The sequence below is a fragment of the Nerophis lumbriciformis genome, linkage group LG06 (genome assembly GCF_033978685.3).
Source record: "Nerophis lumbriciformis linkage group LG06, RoL_Nlum_v2.1, whole genome shotgun sequence".
NCBI classification, from domain to species: Eukaryota; Metazoa; Chordata; class Actinopteri; order Syngnathiformes; family Syngnathidae; genus Nerophis; species Nerophis lumbriciformis.
Genome location: NC_084553.2, coordinates 30961079 through 30985062, shown reverse-complemented (window position 1 = coordinate 30985062; position 23984 = coordinate 30961079). Strand labels below are relative to the sequence as shown.

General features: G+C 40.8%; 1 protein-coding gene across 4 annotated transcripts in view; it reads right to left on the bottom strand.

The window, feature by feature from the left end:
* Positions 1 to 23302, bottom strand: part of znf280d (zinc finger protein 280D) — a 34796-nt gene extending 11494 nt beyond the window's left edge. The window contains exons 1-9 of one of the 4 annotated variants that reach the window (XM_061964103.2): positions 22997 to 23302; positions 2272 to 2390; positions 1857 to 2056; positions 1663 to 1762; positions 1491 to 1585; positions 1364 to 1427; positions 1198 to 1272; positions 925 to 1034; positions 649 to 836 (exon numbers count right to left, since the gene is read on the bottom strand). In XM_061964103.2, coding sequence (XP_061820087.1) covers positions 649 to 836; positions 925 to 1034; positions 1198 to 1272; positions 1364 to 1427; positions 1491 to 1585; positions 1663 to 1762; positions 1857 to 2056; positions 2272 to 2383 — 944 coding nt within the window. In that variant the 5' untranslated portion in view covers positions 2384 to 2390; positions 22997 to 23302. Of the gene's footprint in view, positions 1 to 648; positions 837 to 924; positions 1035 to 1197; positions 1273 to 1363; positions 1586 to 1662; positions 1763 to 1856; positions 2057 to 2271; positions 2391 to 4925; positions 5031 to 5517; positions 6444 to 11246; positions 11267 to 22996 lie in introns of those variants that run through there. The other 3 variants (XM_061964100.2, XM_061964099.1, XM_061964102.2) reach the window with 3 other exon arrangements.
* Between the last annotated feature and the right edge of the window lie 682 nt (positions 23303 to 23984).

Below are 23984 nucleotides of genomic sequence, written 5' to 3'. Positions count from 1 at the left end.
CGGCACGCCCTTATTATTGTTGTTAAGGTGTAAATTAGCAGACATTCGAGAGAATAGTTGCCCTGAAATTCGCGAGTCTCCCGGAAAAATCGGGAGGGTTGGCAAGTATGACGCTGTCAAGCGGCATTCATATAAAACTTGCGGGCCGCACAAACATTAAATTTTCATATTAAGGTGCAGGCCGCGTGTCTGAGACCCCTGGTTTATACATAGCACAAAGCAAAAAAAAACTTTGTATGCAGTGTTATATTTTAAATTTCAAAAGTTTTGTGGCTCCCATTGTTTTTCTATAATTTGTGAAACGGGTCAAAATGGCTCTTTGAGTGGTAAAGGTTGCCGACCCCTGACCTATACCTTCACAAAGGGTCCTTAGCAACATTAGTTCTAGACTGCAAAAAAATCCCAGTATATCTTCTTCAGGCATAATACTAATATAATGAAACAGGATATACTTTAGAGTAGTCAACGTACAGCTTGTATAGCAATATAAATGTACTGTTGATGAAATGAGTAAATACCGTACACAGACATTACAGTCGAAACAACTGGCAACACAAGCAAGTATCTAGACCTGCAGTAGTTTCTTTCCCAACACTGCTTTTTTCCCGGATGTGGAATTAGTTTTCCTCAGTAAACACATTAACGTACCTGATATTGCTCTTGAGAACTTTCATACAGCTTTGACACTTGAAAGTGGTGTTACTTCTTTGCAGAGACGTTTTGTCAGGTTGCCCATCAGCTTGGCCATAGTAAAAATCTGACACCAGCATGATGAGTTTGTGTGTGACCGTGCTATTGGCTAGTGAAACGTTAGTGTCCACTCTGACCAGGCAGCTCTGAAACAAACATTGTTACAGTAAAACGGGTGTTAACAATACAATTTTTATATTGCAACAATGACAAACTAACAACATGCGTACTTACAGTCATATGATGATTCAGGGCCTCCTGCTGAAAGAATTCTTCTTGACAATTTGGGCATGTTTTCTTTGATGTACCATTTTCCACTGGCTTAGTTGTGTTTGCTTGCCCTACTGTACAAAAAAGCATAGACTCAACTATAGTCAGAAACTATTAGTGCTATTAATGTCAGTTTAGATATTTTTTTTTCTCCTCAAGCTGCTCCCTTTAAGCCCTTTGTGTCGCAGTGAGAGTTGTGGCATTAGAATAGAATGTAATTCTGTGAATACAACTTACCAACATCAACTTTAATTTTCTTAATAATGTTGACCATCTGCTCTTGTGGCAACACTCGTTTCATCGTGTTTTTTTCTGTACGATATCCCAAAATAAAATAAAAATAAAATAAGCGGACAGATTTACGGGGATTGCCAATCCAATGTGATAGCTTCCAAAAGCGCACCTTTGTTTACAATGTTAGCCTGCACAGGCATGGTGATGGTCTGCGGAGAAGTGGCCTGGCTGACCTGCAGCAGATTGGGTTTGGCTGAATAAACAGTGGGGCTCTGAACATTAGCCAATGTTACAACATTGCTGGTGATTTGCTGCACGTGAGGCCGATGGACAACACCGGGTATCGTCGAGACAGGGGTGACTCGCTGGAGTAGCTGCTTCTGCTGACCAGCTGAAATGCACAAAATGTAAACGCTTAAAAGCACATTTAAAACCAAATCAATTATCATTTTACTTTTACAACTCTACCTGGTACGATGGTAAATTTTGTCCCAGGAGGATACTGTTTCCCAAGAGTGGCGATAAGGTTACTGTTGTTAGTTAACTGTGGGGACGTAACAATGAAGCCCTTGGGAAAAAAATAAAATAAAAATCATGTCAAAATATATAATATTGATTACACAAGTTCCCTGGAAAATATGTAATAGTTTTAATTTCAATACCTGATTGTTGACAATAACAGGCCGTGGAGTCATGGTCGTGAGATTGGCTACAGTAGTAGCAGTGATGGCATTTCCAGCAATTTTCAATGGTAACATAATAGATGAGGAGCTCAGGGCTGGCTGAGTAGCAGGAACAGGAGCAGCAGCAGCAGACTTTGCATCATGCTTTCTAATAGAGTCACTAATGTGTTCCTTTTTTGCTGTAAAACATGTTAAAAGACAAAAAAAACCTCAAATAAATATTTCCCAATGGGAACAATAATAATGGCTGAGTATGTAGAGAAAACTTCAATATCAATAATACACAAACAGATAAGAGCAAACTAGCGTCATTGCAATTGGATTGCATAGAAACTATCCCAAACATTTTTTTATAACACCAAAATAGCAATTCTACTTAAATGTGTGCACATACGCAGCACTCCAACAAAAATGGGTTCGTCGTCATCCTCAATTAACTGCTCTGAAGCTGCTTTCTGCCATGGCTCCAAGTCTTCTTCCACACATTCCATAAAAAGCTCAGACATGTTGGATCTAAAACACAAATTGACACAATGTTTAATGAACATAACTAAGAAAGAAGAAACAGCAAAACAAGCCCAGTGTTTCCGATGCATTCATTTACTTGTGAGGCCCGTCAGTGCAGAGTGGAGATCAGCAGACTGGCCTAACCGTACAACGAAAGCGGTCAATACTTATTACTACAGAGTTTGGTGACTATACCTGTAAATTGAAATGTATTTGTTGTTTTAAGTCAATTTTGTTATGTTAAAATTTAATTTGTGAACTGTTTGTACAAGTTTAAAACAATCACATAATTAATTTTCGTTAGCCTGTCAATGGATCCAGATTGCCATTGCATGTTGGCATTAAACTAGCGGCTAAGCTACCAGTAGCTCGCCACAACTTTCTGAGTAGCTTGCCAAAGGGTTTGGGAAATGTGAAGTGTTACTATGCACAGCTGTCTAAAACAGCTGCTATACGCTGACCAAATAATCAAGTGATTTCAACGGCACTTTTACGCAAACAAGTACTATCACACAGAATAGTATTAGCAACTGGGAATTAGCTAACAGTCTTTTAACGTTATGTGTTAGCGCAGACACACGAAGGGGGAGGAGATGACAAGTTTATGCTAGCCGCGACACTAAGCTAGTTGAATGGGAAGTAGTGAAACAAGAAAATAATAAATGCTTTGTACACTTCAACAGAAGGTTAACAGAAACTGCGTTTTAGCAAAGCGTAACCAGGTAAGAAGAGGAAATTAGTAACTAGATTAATAAGTCAAGAGAGACAATAATATCCACACAGTACGGCAACACGTCTGTCAGCCATAGACATGAGCAGATCATACCTGCCAACTTTTGAAATCAGAAAAACCTAGTAGCCAGGGTCCAAGGGCCGCAGGCCCCGGTAGGTCCAGGACAAAGTCCTGGTGGGGGGTTCCTTCGCCCCCCGACGCAAAATGATTATTAGCATTCAGACAGGTTAAAATGTTGCTAAAACCATCACTTTTCTATCAGTCACAGTGACTTTTCAAAACAAAAATATTACAGCAAAAATCATATGGGTTGATTGACATGTTTATTCTGTAAGCTAACTTCAATAGTTTGAAATTATTTTGACAGTTAATGCCAGTTATCCTGTCAACCTTTCACAAGACTTCAATTTGTTAATTGAAAGTATAAACACTTTTTACAGTAAACAAATGGTAAAACAGTACTAAACAATTCCATTAAAAAAAAAATTGGTGTCATTAACTTTCTGTCCAAGCTTGTATAATCTACTGCCTTGTTCAATTGTAAAAAATATTCTGTGCCTAAAATTCATATTTCTATCACAATTATCATACTGTAAACATGGTAAGATAACTTCATTAAAATTAATAGTCCTGTCAATAGCATGGAATTACAATTAAAATGTAGTTTTTTTGTAAGCCTTTCAAAAGAATTCAAAATATGAAAAATTAATGAAAATTAATTTAAGCCATCAGACACTTGAAAAGTGGCACATCACATCTCTAATGTAATCATTTTAACTTTTCAACAGAAATAGCACTGCAAAAATATTAAGGACATACTTCTGTATTTTGGTAGTTATGCTGTCAACATTTAACAAGATTTCTTCAACTTGGACTTGAAAGCATAAATAGTATAAACACTTTTAACAGTATAACAGTACTAAACAATTCCAATAGATAACATTGGTGTCATTACCTTTTTGTTTGCTCAATTATTGCCTCCGTAAATAAAACTTCGGCATTTATCACATCCAAAGAATCTGTTTGGGCGACGAAAAACGTTGAAAGTTTTCCACTTGTATCGCTAGCAACGGCATTAGACTTATGTTTTTTTGTCCCAACGTGGTCTTTTACATCGCTAATTCCTCCGTGTCCGATCGAAAAATCTTGTCTGCACAAGGTGCAATTCGCGTAGTTTTCACCCTTTTTGGAACGGATAATTATTCCCGGATAGGCTTTTGAATATTCTTCACGGAATGACTGCAGTTTTCTTTTCGGTTTAAGACTCGTATGCGATTTTTCTCCGGCTGATTCCATGATCGTTCGCTCGTTTGGAAACAATGGCAACTGGTGCCTCGTGCTTGGCAGCGGTGCTATAAATAGCCTCGCGCATGTGTACCGTAACAGGTACGTTAGCTATTATAGTAGACGTTCTCAATATTTGGGCTAATCAGAAGTCTAGGTTACGACTCGGAGAGAGTAGGACAGACACAATTAAATGCTTTAAATTATACTGGTGTTATTTAAATATGTACAGTGCAACAAATAGTGGACATACATTGATAGGAATGGCCATTCAAAACAAAAGAAAAAAACAGCAAGGGTTCAGGTAATTCATAACAGGTAGTATCAAAAGTTCTTAAAAGGTCATATGAGACTGATCGCAGTCCATATGCGCATTCAGAGTTCATACAGCCACACGGTTTGGGGTTGTGGGTATGGCAGTTTGTAGTGAGAGTTCAGTTTATGGGCAGGGTGTGTATGAGGTAGTGCAAAGGGCCGCAGAGCAATGAGGTGCGAGGCAAGGGGTTCGGCTATAAGCCGCCTACCGGCCCGACCAGAGCAGGTGGAGTTCAGGGGTTGAGAGGTGGAGATCCTTGGGCTCAGGCTCGAGGCCTATCTACAGCTCGCCATCCAAGACTTAGGGACCTGGCCTGCATAAGCACAGGACCCGAAGTTCAATCAATGTGCGCACATAACATCAACATTAAGTCATCTATCGTTCGACCTTCAATAAATAAGTTACACTTATTATTATCATTATTAGCTATAATACTGCTAACATTAACAATATTTAAACAATCACATGCATGTATAAAATAAACACGACAGTACACAGTGTTGTCACTATGACGGGAGTAACATTAACAATAACAGTGACGTCACTATGACGGGTGTAACCGCACACCAGCGGCAGTATTCATTCATTGTCTTTACCATAGCATAAAAAGTGCAAATGGCCTTAAAACGCCACAACACTCAGTTACCATATGTAAATACTCAAAATAAAGACTCGACATAAATATAAATTCAATCGGATCAGAAACATTGGAGGAAACGGGATTAAAACCCGATGCTAACCGCCCATAGGAAATACATGGGTACGGCTAGTCGCTACTATTAGCAAACAGATTCACTTACCAACTCGGCTTAATATCTTATCATCGACACACTCTCTCGTCGCAACACGTCCCTGATGTTCGGCACCTACAAGTTTACAATTAGTTGTAAAATGTTGGACGGTTGTTTTTACAATATGCAAGCAAACGACAACTTTAAAACATACCGGCTTCATATGTCCCCAGGCTTAGCCACCGCACCTGGCAGCCATCTCGGAATGCTGGATTTTATAGAGCGTGATTGGCTGCAGCGGGTCACGTGAGCGCGTGTGTTAAACTCGCGAGATTAAACGTGGAAACGGCGCAGGTAATATGAGGAGATGTCATGAGAGGAAATATGGCTTATTTCCCACCCGTGTTACACATGGCATTCGGAATGGCTCGATAGGAAGTTACGGGAAGCAGTGTCGATTGTCATTGTTGTTACGCGATTTCGTGAATACAACTTAAAAAAAATAAAAAAAATTTAATTAATGAAAAACCATATTTTTTATCACTGCAACCGTAACCCGGAATAGGTTGATGAAAACCGTACTAATTACGGGAAAACCGTAGTAGTTGGCAGGTATGGCAGATTGACAGCACGTCTTTGAGCTGCAAGTTTTGTGGCGACTGGGGAAAAAGTTCCTAAACATTCTGTGGTTTTAGAAGGCTCTGCATTTGACCCATCCTCTCTTGATGAGCAGCGGGCAGCCATCATGTAGCGCCCGGGGACCGTACCTGGCTGTGATTTAGCTTCTCGGCCGGTGAAGCTTCCCTGTGAGGGCAACCCAGAAAGCAGTGACTGTGGTGGAGGAAGAACAATTCGAACTAGGAACTTTCTTGTTACTGCACAACCCGCTCTCAATAATAACATAAGCTATATTAACAATATAAAATATTATATTCCTCTTTGCAGCACCTCTCAAGCTCCATCAGGTTGGATAGGAAGAGTCAGTGTGCAGATGTTAAATCAAATTCAAGTCTGGACCCTGGCTGGGCCACTCAAGGACATTTACAGAGTTGTCCTGAAGCCATTCCTTTGATATTTTGTGCATAGGGTCGTTGTCCTGCTGAAAGATGAGCCGCCGCCCCAGTCTGAGTTCAAGAGCAGGTTTTTTCCAGTATGTCCCTGTACATTGCTGCATTAATCTTTTCCTCTATCCTAGGGCTGGGCGATATGGCCTTTTATTAATATCTCAATATTTTTAGGCTATGTCACGATACACGTTATATATCTCGATATTTTGCCTTAGCCTTGAATTAACACTCGATGCATATAATCACAGCAGTATGATGATTCTATGTGTCTTAGGGATGTCCCGATCCGTTATTTGGATCGCATCGGCTGCCGATATTTGCCAAAAATTGCGTATCGGCAAGGCATGGGAAAATGCCGATCCAGATCCAGTTTAAAAAAAACTCCGGTCCGTGTTTTCCTACGCACCGATTTAAATAATACATTCCACTTTTCTGCTGCTCCGTAATTTCCGTTCCGCATTTTCCAGCACACCTTCAACACATCCACAATTCTCACGCAGTTGCTTTTAGCTGCTGGCATTACACGACAAGCTCTTCTCACTCTTTTCTGTGTCTGTGCTTCTCACAGACAGCAAGCGCACCTTCTTACACACGTCACATACTGTCACGTCATACGTTACATACTGTCACGGCATACGTCACATACTGTCACGGCATACGTCACATACTGTCACGTCATACGTTACATACTGTCACGGCATACGTCACATACTGTCACGTCATACGTCACATACGTATACGTCCTCCCCGAGCAGGGAGGTAGCAGCGTGGCTAACGTTAGCTGTGATGCTAGTGCAGCCGTGTGAGCAACGCTCCCTCTAAGGTGCTCGCTTGTGCAATTGCGCACTGTTTAAGCGTCCTCTGCGCATAGTAAATCTATGCCACGCACAAAATCAAATAAAAAAATAAGCGCATAACAATTTTCGACACACGGACACGACAGAGACAACAGTTTTCGTCATCATTGTTCAAATATTGTAACGTCTGTCGAGACGCTTATCTCCATTCGGTGCCACACGTCCACACCATCAAAATGCAGAGGCAAAAAATTTCCACATCAACACCGTATGAAAAAATGTGTGATTTTTTTAGTTGTGATTTCCTTCTCTGCATGAAAGTTTAAAAGTAGCATATATTAATGCAGTATGAAGAAGAATGTTTTAATGTAGACATGCAAGCCTTGAAAGAACATTTTGAAAATCAAGACTACATTTCCTGCAAATGGGTGCATTTCTACCCTGTATTTTAAATTTAGATTTATTCTCATATCAAACTCTTTTGGCTGACTTTTTGACACTTACATCCGGCGCCCCCCTCCACACCTTGGATTATAAATAATGTAAGTACAGTGTTTCCCACAGGACAGGCATCTATTTGTGGTGGTGTGGTCGGCGGGGGGGCGGGGCGGGCGGCGATGACCAAGAAGAACGCGGAGTTGGAATATAATTACAACATTTTATGTACATATTTATATACAGATTTGAACAATTAGTGATTCACTGAAATATATTTATTAATTGTGGTTCTTACAAAAAATATATCTTATAAAATATAAAAGCTAAAATGTCTCTTAAAGCTCTGCCCCTTTAATTAGTGAATACTAAATAATTTAACTTTAGCCTACTACTACAACCATATTATTTACCAGCAACATGAAGTGAAACAGAGGCAGAGGTGTCCTGCCACAGTCAGTCAACCTCCTCCTCCTCCTCCTGCTGAACAGGTCGCACCTGTGGTCCGGACTGTAGGCCTACCTCCTCTCCAAGTCCAGCCCTTTTCGGCCGTTGAAAATATTTTTCTATACTCATCTGTGTAAAGGAGTGAACATCCAACATTAGAATTTATTACTAACGAGCAGAAGCGCTCTATGTACAGTGCCGTCTAACCAGCAGCTCAACACATGCAGGGTTCAACGTTAAGGTTTTTTTCTACTTGCCCGACTTCTCAAATCTACTTGCCCCAATATTTTTACTTGTCCTGCCTAGGTTTTTTTCTGGCTGTGTAGTGCTCATGGCTTATATCTTACTAGAATCCTTCCCGTTGACTATTTACAACACTACACAGTATTTATTATTATTATCTATAATTACATTTAAATGGCATTGCATACATGTAAAATTAAATGCTATTTCACATTATTTGACCAGTAGCAGTTACACCCATCTGAACAGGTCATCCACCTGTTTAAAGCCCAATCACAGTTGAAATCTTGAAATGAAGGGCCTTTAATAAAAAATTAACCTGGACAACATTTTAACAGCTGGTTGGCTCAGATTTTATTCTTTTCATTGCATTCACATGCTGCAGTGGACAGTGGACAATTTAGCTTCAGTCCATGTGTGTTTATTGACAACAGGGTTATAACCTGGACACGTTAGCTCGTCGGTATGAAAACAGGTGACCGAGTCAAACAGCGGCGGTGTTAATGAAGCAGCGTCAGGCGAAACCGTCAGTGAAACGCTCGGTGAAATCGCGGATTAACATTAAATATATGACGAGCCGCGAGCGATGCAGCTATAACCTATCTACCTATAACACCTGTAAAAATGAAGCAATGCTACCACGCTAGCAAGCGTTAGCTAGCCGGCTATGAGCCACCAAGCTGCTAACTATCGCCAAAAGGCACCATTTAAGTTTTTTTCCCCATGGCATCCTGGATCAAGGCTTTCAGCAGCTTTTGGACGTTTGAGGTAGAAACGTAGGAAGCGCCATCATTATGAAAAGTAGTCGGCGAGTATTTTGGTCCCGTCCGTCCGTCCCTCTTCTTCTTCTTCTGGCCCACCAGGTGAATTAAGTGCTTTTGGCGGAGTTACAATGCATACCGCCACCTACTGCACCGGAGGTGTAACTACAAGCAACATTCACAGACAGTCCCATTGCTTTTATGAGCGGTCGAGCGAGTCAAAAGCCGAAAAATCCATTTGTGGCGGACATAATTATTTCGTGGCGGGCCGCCACAAATAAATGAATGTGTGGGAAACACTGAAGTAATTCAATGTGATTATCTTGTGTGATGACTGTATTATGATAATAGTATATATCTGATAGTATATATCTGTATCATGAATCAATTTAAGTGGACCCCGACTTAAACAAGTTGATAAACTTATTCGGGTGTTACCATTTAGTGGTCAATTGTACGGAATATGTACTTCACTGTGCAACCTACTAATAAAAGTCTCAATCAATCAATCAAAACACATAGAATCATCATACTGCTGTGATTATATGCATCAAGTGTTCATTCAAGGCTAAGGCAAAATATCGAGATATATATTGTGTATCGCAATGTGGCCTTAAAATATCGCAATATTAAAAAAAGGCCATATCGCCCAGCCCTAGTTTAATGATGCCATTTCTGTTTGTCATGTATAATTTTGTCTATTTTGTGTTTATCCTTGAATAAACAGGTCAGTTTCTTGTCACCAACCATTGTGTATTAATCAAACTCCCCTAATTCAGATGGCTAGTTGTTATCAAGAGTACTAAAACCCTTTTCAACATGATTCTGACAACTAAGTAGGCTAAATAACTTTAAACTTTAATACATGCTCGGATAGGCCAGTATCGGTCAGTATCGGTATCGGATCGGAAATGCAAAAACAATATCGGTATCGAATCGGAAGTGCAAAAACCTGGATCGGGACATCCCTAATGTGTCTACATTAAAACATTCTTGTTCATACTGCATTAATATATGCTAATTTTAAACTTTCATGCAGAGAGGGAAATCACAACTAAGTCAATTTACCAAAAATGTATTCATTAAACAGTTAAGCAGTGGCACAAACATTCATGTAATTTCCAGAAAGTGCAAGATTGTCAGAAACATTTTAAAACAAGCTATGAGTGCACTTTTGTGCATTATGTCACTAAGATGACATATCAAAACAACACTAAATTAAAGTGCACTTTTTGTACAGAACGTCACTACAATATTTTAAAACAAATAAAGTGCACTTTTGTGCATGATGTCACACAAAATATTTCAATAACTGTCAAATAAAAATTAGCTGCATAATAGACAATCAAATAGTGTATGTCCTTCGCTATGTGGTAGATTACTGCGGACATTATCTCATTCTGTTGTTGACTATTTTTTTCCATACGGTGTTGATCTGGAAATGGTCGCTTTGGCATTTTGTGGGTGTGGCACCAGCCGGAGATTTTGACAAGCGGAGTTTCAAGCACTCCTCATTCTCTAGCGGGTGACTTTTCAAATGATGCTACAAATTAGCAGTGCTGCTACTTTTTGCCGCAACGCTTTTGCCGCATACTTGACATATTACGGTTGTCTGTTCAACATCTTGCTGCTTGAAGCCAAACCACTGCCAGACGATGGACCCTGTGCTGTTTTTCTTGGGAATTAATTCTTCCTTCATTCGTTACCAGAATCACACCTTCTTTCTCTCGTATTACCACTCGTACCTGCCACAGCTAACGTTACCAATGCTGCTACTTCTCTGCTCCACGAGAGTGACGTTGCACACGCGACAGTATGTGAAGTATGTAAGAAGGTGCGCTTGTTTTATGTTTCTGTGAGAAGGAGAGAGAAGATAGCGTGAGAAAAGCCTGTAGTGTAATGCCCGCAGCTAAAAGCAACTGCGTGAGACCGTATACCCGAATATCATGATATAGTCATTTTCTATATGTTGAAGAGGTTCATTTAGCCTACTAATGTGTATTTATAAATGGTTGATTTATATTGGCTAGTAAGGTAAAGTTTTGTACCTGACAAGTTTCGGCTATCTTGCTTCTGCAGCCTTCATCAGAGGTGTCACGTGATGTTAGCGTGACGTCATCTGTGATGTGTTATATGGATTGTTCCATCCCAAAAAAAAGGAACACCAGAAAGAATGTGAAAAGGAAACATCTGGAACGCTCACCCGCGCAACGAGAATGAAAGCTACGCTAAAATCAGCCATTTCAGACCACCGCAAGAGGTAAAACCATCTAATGAACTGGGAGGCAGCCAAGGTCATTAGAATGGAAAGCAACAAATTTCATCGGTGGATCAAAGAGGCGGTTGAAATCAGGAAGCGGGCCCCAAAGACTGTCAACAGGGACGAAGGAGCCTACCAACTATCCCACACCTGGGACACAGTCCTGCACGGCCGCCCCCGGCTGTTTGGTAGACATCCAGACGACAGGGGGCGCACCATCCTACCCCCGGCGCACACCAGGGGACACCGCCATTCCACCACTTCAGGTGAGATGGAACAATCCATATAACACGTCACAGATGACATCACGCTAACATCACGTGACACCTCTGATGAGGGCTGCAGAAGCAAGATAGCCGAAACTTGTCAGGTACAAAACTTCACCTTACTAGCCTATATAAATCAACCATTTATAAATAGTCATGTTCTATATCGCACAGAGACAAACCCGCGATATATCGAGTATATTCGATCGATCGCCCAGCCCTACTCTATCCTACTAGTCTCCCAGGTCCTGCCGCAGAAAAAATATCTCCATAGCATGATGCTGCTACCACCATGCTTCATTGTAGGGATGGTATTGACCTGGTGATGAGCAGTACCTGGTTTACGCCAAATGTAACATCTAGCATTCACGCCAAAGAGTTCAATCTTTGTCTTATCAGACCAGGAAATTGTTTCTCATGGTCTGACAGTTTTCAGGTTTATTTTGGCCAACTTTAGGCAGGCAGCCATGTGCCTTTTACTAAGGAATGGCTTTCTGTCTGGCCCCCCCCAACACACGCCTGACTGGTGGATCGCTGCAGAAATGTTTGTCCTTCTGGAAGGTTCTCCTCTCGCCACAGAGGAATGCTGTAGCACTGACAGAGTGACCACCCGGTTCTTGGTAACCTCCCTAACTAGTAGGGGTGTAAAAAAAAAGTTTTCGAATGTATCGCGATTCTTATTTGTAACGATTCTTAATCGATTAAAAATAAAATAGACAATCGTATTGTCGATGTACATGCCCATATCTGCTGTAAAATATTTACTTCAGAAAAGAGAAGTGTGGGATACTTCTTTTGTTGCCTAATTTGTGTTTGACTTTATCAAATGTTTGGGTAACATTTTATTAAACAAAACAGTTTTATTTTAAATAATATAAACACTAAGCTGTTTATTTTATGAAGGAATGTAGTTAATCATAGAACTGGCACCCAATGTTATTAAAAAAAGCATGAATTTTGAATCGAGAATCGATTCTGAATCGAATCGTTACCCCAAAGAATCGACTCGAATCATGCAGTGCACAAAGATTCACAGCCCTACTCACTAGTGCCCTTTTCCCCTGATCGCTCGGTTTAGCCAGCCAGTTCTAGAAAGAGTCCTGGTGGCACTGTGCTCATGGGACTTTCGAGGCAGCAGATATTTTTCCGTACCCTTCCCCAGATTTGTGCCTTGAGACAATCCGGTATCGGACGTCAACAGACAATTCCTTCGACTTCATGGTTGGTTTTGGTTCAAGTGTGGGACCTTAGACAGGTGTGTGCTTTCCCAAATCATGTCCAATCAACTGTATTTACCACAGCAGGACTCCAATTAAACTGTAAGAAAATCTCAAGGATGGTCAATTGAAACATGATGCACTGGGCTCAGGCAAAGGCACACTTTAATGAAAAAAAGTGGGAAATTCAGGGGGAAAAAAAGAGGAACATTTCTATCAGCACAAAGTGCTGCCACACGAACTCCGAAAGACAATTTTGAAAATCAAGACTACCGTATTTTTCGGAGTATAAGTCGCTCCGGAGTATAAGCCGCACCGGCTGAAAATGCATAGTAAAGAAGGAAAAAAACATATAAGTCGCACTGGTGTATAAGTCGCATTTTTGGGGGAAATTTATTTGATAAAACCCAACACCAAGAATAGACATTTGAAAGACAATTTAAAATAAATAAAGAATAGTGAACAGGCTGAATAAGTGTACGTTATATGACGCATAAATAACCAACTGAGAACGTGCCTGGTATGTTAACGTAACATATTATGGTAAGAGTCATTCAAATAACTATAACATATAGAACATGCTATACGTTTACCAAACAATTTGTCACTCCTAATCGGTAAATCCGATTAAATCTTATACGTCTAGTCTCTTACGTGAATGAGCTAAATAATATTATTTGATATTTTACGGTAATGTGTTAATAATTTCACACATAAGTCGCTCCTGAGTAAAAGTCGCACCCCCGGCCAAACTATGAAAAAAAACTGCGGCTTATAGTCCGAAAAAAAACTGCGGCTTATAGTCCGAAAAATACGGTATATTTCCTGAAATTGGGTGCATTTTTACACTATATTTTACCTTTAGATTTATTCTCATCTACCAACTTCTTTTGGCTGTCTTTTTGACACTTACAAGTCCCATGTAATGTACCACAGAATTTTTAGGTTTTTTTAGTCGATCATTTACTAAAATTATCATTGAAAACAAAGTAAAATTCTATAACATGCATGTAAAGAACTCAGAAATTGTTTCCCATTTTTCCATCAACAATTATGCAAATTATATGATGATGTCACATTGACCATGCCTGTAGCCATGCCCCCAACGCCACAAGTATATTGGCAAACTGGAGGAAACCCTGTTATTTATTGCTCATGTTGTTTTTTTCCATTGTGTTTTACTTTTGTAGCTGTATGTAGAAATGGCACCACCGAAGTGGCAGCATCAGCTCTGTGCTCTTTTTATTGTCTTTTATGTCCTTTGTAGGGAAAACCGGCTCTCCTGATGCTTTGATAAGAAAAGAACCGATTCCATGGACTCGAATCCCTTATTGAGAACCGGTTCCCGTTATCAAAGCCACTATACCGTATTTTTTTTATTTACAACGTACACAGCAGCACTATATGCTCACTGGGGGCGTGCCTTTAGCGTCCTCTCTCACCTGAAACCTTCACCCTTTTTAACGTCCGCAGGCTGTCTTCAGTCACGTCCGCCTTTCCTTCATATAAACAGCGTGCCGGCCCAGTCACATAACATCTACGGCTTTTGGAACTCAGTGCACACACAGCAACCTATCTGGATTCGATAAGAGATTCAATAAGGAATCGGTTCGATAAGAGGATTCAATAATGGCATCGACATCGATAATTTCTTAACGAACATCATCCCTAGTCCTTTGTGTTCTATGATGTTTCCCTATTGTTTTCTTTTTTTTAACCTTATTTTTGTGGACTTTTTGTATCAGCACTGCAACCACATAATTTCCCTATTGTGGGATAAATTAAAGTACCAGAAGAGTGGAAAAACAAGTTGACCTAATATGCTTAATTGTGTTTCATTGTATCGATTAAACCAGTGTTTTTCAACCTTTTTGGAGCCAAGGCACAATTTTGTTCATTGAAAAAATGCGGCGGCACACCACTACCCCCCAAGCCCCACCACATCCCACCCCCCGGATTATAAATAATTCAATGTATATACTCTGATGATTAACTTGTGTGATGACTGTATTATGCTGATAGAATATATTTGTAAAATGAATTGATTAACGTGGACCCCGACTTAAACAAGTTGAAAAACTTATTCGGGTGTTACCATTTAGTGGTCAATTGTACAGAATATGTACTGTACTGTGCTATCTACTAATAAAAGTTTCAATCAATCAAAACCAGCAGAAAACAAAAAATGTAAACTCGGTACAGTAAAACAGATGCTGTGTTTTGTTCTGTCTAGTCCTGACAGTAAAGTCATTGTTGCAATTGTTGGATATGAATTTAAACCATAACCAACCATGCATCACTATAGCTCTTGTCTCAAAGTAAGTGTCACGACCTGTTACATCACGCCGTGACTTATTTGGAGTTTTTTGGTGTTTTCCTGTGTGTAGTGTCTAGCGCTCCTATTTTGGTGGCTTTTCCTGTTTTGTTGGCATTTTCATGTCTTCCTTTGAGCGCTATTCCCCGCACCTGTTTTGTTTTAGCAATCAAGACTATTTCAGTTATACGGACGCTATCCTTCTTTGTCTGGACATTGTTGATTGTCATGTCTTGTACGGATGTACTTTGTGGACGCCGTCTGCTCCACAGGCTGTAAGTCTTTGCTGTTGTCCAGCATTCTGTTTTTGTTTACTTTGTAGGCAGTTCAGTTTTAGTTTCATTTTCCATTGCCATCCCTAAGCTTCAATGCCTTTTTTAGGGGCACTCTCCTTTTGTTTATTTTTGGTTTAAGCATTAGATACGTTTACAAAGAAATTAGCTACCTGCTGCCACCTACTGATATGGACGAGTATTACACGGTTACTCTGCCGAGCTCTAGACAGCACCGACACTCAATTTGCAGATCATAATTACTGGTTTGCATAAAATATTTTTAACCCAAATAGGTGAAATTACATAATCTCCCACGGCACACCAGGCTGTATCTCACGGCACAATAGTGTGCCGTGGCACACTACACAGTGGTTGAAAAACACTGGATTAAACCATATCCGATTGTATTTACAATTCACAAATTATGTGAAAACACAGGTTAAACATCACAAAATGCCACATTTTGAATATTCCGCTCCTAATATCTTTGGCTATTTCCGGAGATTGACTTCACAGTAGTAACGCTTCTGCACTCTGGCCATGTTATCAGATCAGTCATACTGGAAATATGCAAAAATTTGAAAGAGATGTGCTGTTTATCATTGACAATCCTTATGTAAGACATGAACACAATATTTTATTTTTTATGCATTCTAAGTTGTAAATAAATAAAGTCAGCTAACAATGGAGTCTATGGGGTCTCTCTATTTTGCCCCCACAACTCTCTAAATAACCATCCAAAACCCGCAAAAAAATACTCTATTTACATCTTGTGACCTGTAAATTAACCAAATATTAATTGTTGATGTTATTATAAGCGCTAGCGCAGACAAACTATTTTCAGCATTGATAACTGAGAGCTAACTATAGTTTATGCTGCACTGGACTCAAGGAGAAACTTTAATGTAATTATAAAATTAAACTGAAGATGGCAATAATGCAACATATATGGATGCAAACTGCCGTAAAACTGTAAAGAAGAAGAAGAAGCTTATGGTGTGCTGCTTCTGTTACCACTGCATCGTGTTCGGCTCATCAAAATTATTCTAGATTATAAATCATGACTCTCATCTGGTACTAGGAGGATTTAGCCATGAATCTAGAAGCTGTTCATCTGTGACATTCAGTTTAGACCCGGATATGGAGACAAACACACACACAACGGAAGACAGTGTAACTGTCAGTAGCCACTTTTTTAACACTTCATCTGGATTAAAACTAAATCTTCATCTGAACGGGAATACATATATTCACAAAAGCTGGATCTGTTTAGCAGAACTTCTAAAACTTGCAGCTCAGTCTCCTTATATTCAGGATCAAAAGTATAAAGTTCTAAACCATCATTTGTCTCAAAGTAGTCGTTATTTGCTCCCATAGTCTGCATGATTTGCATTGTTGTTGGTAGGTAAGGGATCTGCTGTTCCTACCTCTATGTCACACGATCACATGTCTAAGACGCTCATTATCTCTCAAAATGGCTCGGGAGTCTCTGAGATTGATACTATTTTGATCATATGTATGTACTCGCAAATTTTGTAAGTCTTTCTGTCACACATCAGATATATGTAGGGTTTGTACACCTTTTCCATGGCCAAATTCAAGCACTTTTTAAGGACTTTCAAGATCAATTTTCCAGTTTTTTCTAGTACCCTTCTAAAGGCGAAACCAGTGTGAATCAATCCATAGCCTTGTTGTTTGAGGTCACCAAATGTTGCCTGTAGGAAAAATACGGAAAATCTGCTAAAACCTAAGCCTAACATTGAACCAGCAGTTATCATTAACTGAATGGGGCATAGAAAATGAAGCAGTGTTTCTGTAGACTAATCAATATCATTGGTGTTTGCAAATGTGTCTTACTTACAGCTAGGGCTGGGCGATATATTGATATACTCAATATATCCCGGGTTTGTCTCTGTGTGCGATATAGAAAATGACTATATCGTGATATTCGAGTATACGTTCTCATACAGTTGCTTTTAGCTCCGGGGCATTAAACTGCATGCGTTTCTCACTCTTTCCTGTCTCTCCTTTTCAGAGACTTAAATCAAGCGCACCTTCTTACATACGTCACATAATGTCACGTTAGCAACGTCACACGCTCCCGCGGAGCAGACAGATAGCGACATGGTAACGTTAGCTGTGATGCTAAAAGCTAACGGTGTGGTTTGAGTGGTAATACGAGAGAAAGAAGATGCGAATCTGGTAACAAATGGAGGAATAATTAATTCCCAAGAAAAACAGCACAGGGTCCATCGCCTGACGGTGGTTTGGCTTCAAGCGGGAATATGTCAACATCTCTTCTTCTTCTTCTGTCGTGTGTCTAGATTTTCAGCTCTGTTGAGGGGAGCCAGGTGAACGTGTCATCTTCCAGGTCAATCAGACCTTTTTCGCCATTTGGTGGCCGGTGTTTGGGGCAATTAGCTACTATATGCTCTACTGTCTGGACTGGGTCCCCACACTCGCAGGAGGCATCTTCCGCAAGTCCCCACCTCTTCATCGCTGCTACGTAGCGTCCGACGCCGGTTCTCAAGCGGTTGAGGGTTGTCCACTGCTTACGGGGCAGTTCCTGGCCGGAGACGTCTGTGGGGTCGTCGATGTAGTGGTGCAGCCTAGATGGTTCTGCTAACTTCCACTGTTCTCTCCATCTCGTCTTGACCGAGGTGGCCTTGGAAGTATCAGCTGATGTTGTGCTGAGCAGCTCGTGGGCTTGCATGGCAAAGGGGCGCCTTGACTTAAGGCGCACGCGTCGTGGTGTTTCTGTGACGATCTTATGGAGGAGGTGGGATTCGCTGGTCTGTGCCTTTCGGGAGAGGGCCAGTGTGGCTGCTTCTCGTCTGATGTTTGCCGGGGCGATGCCAGCGAGGATGGGCAGTTGGTGTACTGGGGTCCCTCGCAGGCACCCGGAGACGGTCCGCAGGGCGCTGTTGAGGGCGAAATCCAACTTCTTTACATGGGTGCTACGGCACCAAACCGGGGCACAGTACTCGGCGGCTGAGAACACCAGGGCCAACGTGGAAATGTGCAGTGTCTTCGTCGTGGCTCCCCATGTGGTGCCGGCTAGTCGCCGTATTTGGGCGGCACGGGCACTTGTCTTTGCCTGTGCAGGTGTTGTTTGAATGTCAGTGTTTTGTCAAGCTTCACACCGAGGTACGTGGGAACAGGTTGGGACTGTAACCGGGCATTATCCACCATGATGTTCATCTCACGGGCTGCTTCCATGTTGTTGAGGTCAACATCTCCGTTCGGTGCCACACCAACTCAATGCCGAAGCAACTATTTCCACATCAACACCGTAGGACATATACTATTTGATATGCAGCTCATTTTTATGTGACACTTATTGAAATATCTTGTGTGTCATCATGAACAAAAGTGCACTTGTAGCTTGTTTTAAAATGTCTCTGACAATCTTGCACTTTCTGTTTTGGAAATGACATGAACTGAACTGTTTAATGAATACAGTTTTGGTCAATTGACTTAGTTGTGATTTCCCTCTGCATGAAAGTTTAAAATGAGCATATATTAATGCAGTATGAACAAGAATGTTTTAATGTAGACCCTGTATATGAAAATAGCTTCAAGGGGTGGGCAATTAATTTTTACCGGGGGCCACATGAGCAACCCGAGCACTGCTGGAGGGCCACACCGACAATATTTCAATTAAATTTTTCTCAAATTATTTTTGATATACCGTAAGATAAATAATAATAATATTTTCATTTAACCTAACTTATCTCTATACAAAAGCAGATGGCTTTTGATGGTTTTATTTTTAACACTTTCTTACACAACACTTCCTGATGTATAATACAATGCAAAAATGTCCATTTCTGTCTCTTTATCCTGCATCCTCTTTGTTGTGAACGTAGCACGCCTGTAAGGTGATTGGCGAAGAAGGAGGAAGCGTTGCTGTTGCGGAAATGAGGAGTGAGGATAGACGTGCGTGTGGAAAGAACGAGATAAGTTGAGCTGTGTTAGTATAGGTTGCTCAATAAAAGTTTAAAAAGAACGTCAGACTTGGTGTGCACTTCTTCTGGACGCTACAATTGGTGTCAGAAGTGGGATGAAATGCCTCCCAGTTCGCCTTGCCATCAAACCTGGGAGTCTCATTGAGGGCGGAATTCCCCCATGCCAAGCAGCGCGCGCTGCACCTGTAGACGCTGCCGCTCTCCTTCCTCCCTCTCTCTCTCTCTCTTTGCGACGAGCTCCTCACGTCCGGGATTCACACAGACATCTGCAGTCGCTGCCGGCACCTTAAGTCCCCACTCAATGTCCTTCCCCTCGTTCAATCTTGACAAAGTCGCCAGGAAACACCGTGGCACGTACCTCCCGATGACGTAGCAGGCTGAGCACACAAGTAGCGCAGTATGCGCACACAAGCAGCGGCAGTATGCGCAAAGTTTTACTTCTGACACCAATTGTAGCGTCCAGAAGAAGCGCACACCAAGTCTGACGCTCTTTTTAAACTTTTATTGAGCAACTTATACTAACACAGCTCAACTTATCTCGTTCCTTCCACACGCACGTCTATCCTCACTCCTCATATCCGCAACTCAAGAACACAACATCAGTTCGTTACACTATATTCTTTAAACACAGCAACTTGTGTACCACAAATTAAGCACATGGCTTTACCTTTAATTTCTGTAAAGAAATACTTGGCAGTCCATGTCTTGTTGAAAACACGCCATTCGTCATCAACTTTTCTTTTTTAGCGTCTCGGGGATAACTGGGCATCACTTGTCGCTGTGCACCTTCACTCACAGGTTACACACGGACATACGCCCTTAAATAACACTTTTCAAAATAAAAGCAGCACAGTTGTATTGCACGCACGACATAAATGTTTTTTTTTAAATTTATTTTGTCATTTGTGATTGCCGCTGTTCACATTCACTCACAATCGCGCACGAGCATACGTCCACACGGAAGTAATACAAATAACGCTTTTCAAAACAAATGCAGCACCGTTGTATTGCACACTCGAAATAGATACTTTTTAAAATTTATTTTGTAATTTATGATTGGCCTCACGCGGGCCGGACAGGGACGTACAAAGGGCCGGATGTGGCCCGCAGAATGCCCAGGTCTGATATAGAGGCAACTTGTTTTTCCACTCTACTGGTACTTTAAGACTAACCTATCCTATTATGGGAAACAGAGTTGTGCCGTGCGAGCAATAAACGGTTAACATTTTGTTATACATTTGTGTTCCTGTATTGTTTACACAATAATTGATTGGCCAGTTGACGTGCACGTTAGAGTGCCGCTAAGAGATCGACATCTGGTCTTACCTGTTATGAGCCTACCCGGCAATTCAAGCACTGCCGTAGCGTCAGTCTGCTTCACACAAGCTACAGCCAGCCTCCGCTGCATCCAGCCACAAACATCCAAACGACAAACATTTATCTATAAAAATATTAAGAGGTTGCAGATGCTGTGTTTTGTTCTGTCTAGTCCTGACTAAATAAACTGGACGGTCAAGTATTACCTTTGGTACACAGATGCCCATTGCTTGTTATCTTCTCCGGTTCGTCACTCAAATAAGTCCGTGTGGAACGTATGGTTTGCAGTACGTGCTAGTGTATTTTTTTCAAACAATATTCGTGGAACGCAATGTGCTTGTAAGTTGAGGTACCACCGTAGATCGATCACTCTGTTCTAAGAGAGTACACACTTTAGGTTCAATGTTCACAACTGAATGGTGTAGATGCTCGTACAGCAATATATTTATACAAGATCAGGGTTTCCCCTAGATCTTGTAGTAACCAACAAAATTAGCTGAACTGCACCAATTTTGTCAAGAGGAGTGGTCAAAAATTCAACCAGAAGCTTGTGGATGGCTACCAAAAGCGCCTTATTGCAGTGAAACTTGCCAAGGGACATGTAATCAAATATTAACATTGCTGTATGTATACTTTTGACCCAGCAGATTTGGTCACATTTTCAGTAGACCCATAATAAATTAATAAAAGAACCAAACTTCATGAATGTTTTTGTGACTAACAAGTATGTGCTCTTATCACTTTATCACAAAAAAATAAGAGTTGTAGAAATTATTGGAAACTCAAGACAGCCATGACATTATGTTCTTTACAATTGTATGTAAACTTTTGACCACGACTGTGTATTAAACCCTAATGGAGGTGTTTGGATGTTTTTTTAGGGGTTTTACAGGCAGAATTGAACGGCTCCCATAGGCTCCATTGTAAGTGGACATTTGATCGCATTTATTTAATATTTAGAATGCATTTTTAAAAAATCCATCCATTTTCTACCGCTTATTCCCTTCGGAGTCACGGGGGGCGCTGGAGCCTATCTCAGCTACAATCGGGCGGAAGGCGGCGTACACTCTGGACAAGTCGCCACCTCATCACAGGGCCAACACAGATAGACAGACAACATTCACACTCACATTCACACACTAGGGCCAATTTAGTGTTGCCAATGCATCCGTCATGTATTTCATAATGATTGGTATGATAGGCAAAATTTAAAAAAAAAAAAGGTGTGGTTCCCCTTTAAGATATTAACATTTTATTTTTGAGGTTTCAGTATATAAAATACCTTTTAATATGGCCAACTTTACAGTTGCAATTAGATTTGCATTTGTCACACATTTCTTTGCTAGCTATTAGCAAAACTGCTGAGATGTTCAATGAGCAATAGCCACCCCAAGACTTAGATTGCAATGCTTACAAATGATCACCATCAATTACCTTTACAATATAAACACCAATTTCATTGGACATTATATTAAAAACATCCAGCAAGAGAAAGTGTTATCAGATAGAGTTTTGCCACATCTAATAAGATTAAACCTGACAATAAACACAAAGGTTTTTTTCCAAGATGGCGGCGGAATTGATGACGTAACTACAAATCCTGCATACATTTAGGCCACATTTGTATTCTCACAAGGAATTTTTAAAAATGCAAACATTTATTTATATAATGTTAACAAATGTGTAACAGTATCATGCGTCACATTTTTACTGTGATTCCCCATATCCTAAACACTCGTTGTGGGTTCATACAGAACAAACAGTATGGAATTAAACTAATGCAAAACAAAAAAAATATATTACTCGGTAAGGATTTAATGTATGACCACTAATCGGAATGCACTAATACCGCCAACAAAATAACCACATAAAGCACTGTTAGCTTCCATCTCTGTTAAACTGATGCTAGCTAGCTAGCGTTCAATGTTTTACAATGCTTCTTCTCTCCCACCACACCCACATGCTACAAATGTTAGCGACTAAATAATAACCGTTCAGGGTGTTTTTATTCAACAATACAACTCGTATTGCTAGCTTCCCCACTCGCTACTTCGCCGTAAGACAGCATGCTACGTTAGCTTGCAGGGCTCATTAGCTTGTTTTCATTGTCTGCAAGACACCGCGATAAATGTATTGCGTGGACGTTGTTTTCAGTAGTTTGGTTCCTTTTTTTTCGCTTACCTGTCTATCAGACCACGTCACAGTCTCGTCACCAGCGTCAATGTATGTGTCCTTTAAATGCATATACTGCGGCTCATTTTTTTCCAACACCACCAGCAGCAGCAGCAGCAGAAATGGTGCCGTGAAAGTGAGCCAGCCAAGCACAGCGGAAACACTCGCAATGAATCACCAATCATGGCGCCTTCTACTACAAACTGTAGCGCCCCTGAACTCAAAGAGAACCTCGAACTCGACGCGCAATATACCAATTGACGATATGTTTTAGCCAACGTGTTTTGTCATGTAATGTACATGTTTCTCCCTACAAACTATTAAACGAGCAAATGTACGATTTATTAGTTGATGGTATTTATGGGAAGATGTCGAAAATCAAGTGCCGCAAAGCATGCTGGGAGATCATTCGGTTTCCCAGCGAAAACACAACTTAATCGATTGGTTGTGTCTATTGAATAACAAACATAGCGGTATTTAGTACAATTGTGAAAGAGTCACTGAATGCGCAATTTTATTTTCGCATTCGAGAAGTTACACAACGGCCATACTACATGGGTGTAGTTCTCGCATGGCGATGTTAATGACGTCACAGCAGCGTTAAGCATTCTAGTTCCATCCATCCATTTTCTACCGCTTATTCCCTTTGGGGTCGCGGGGGACGCTGGAGCCTATCTGAGCTACAATCGGGCGGAAGGCGGAGTACACCCTGGACAATTCGCCACCTCATCGCAGGGCCAACACAGATAGACAGACAACATTCACACTCACATTCACACACTAGGGTCAATTTAGTGTTGCCAATCAACCTATCCCCAGGTGCATGTCATGAATATTATTTTTGCGTTTGCCTTGTCTGAATGTTAACAACTTATGGGAAAATATGCACTCTTTCGGCAGCCTTCAAACAAGGTGGATGAAAAGGAAACAGGCGCTATTGCTCGCAATGTAGAACGCATAAAACACATGAAATAAATTCAGTTCACGCTACAGTAAC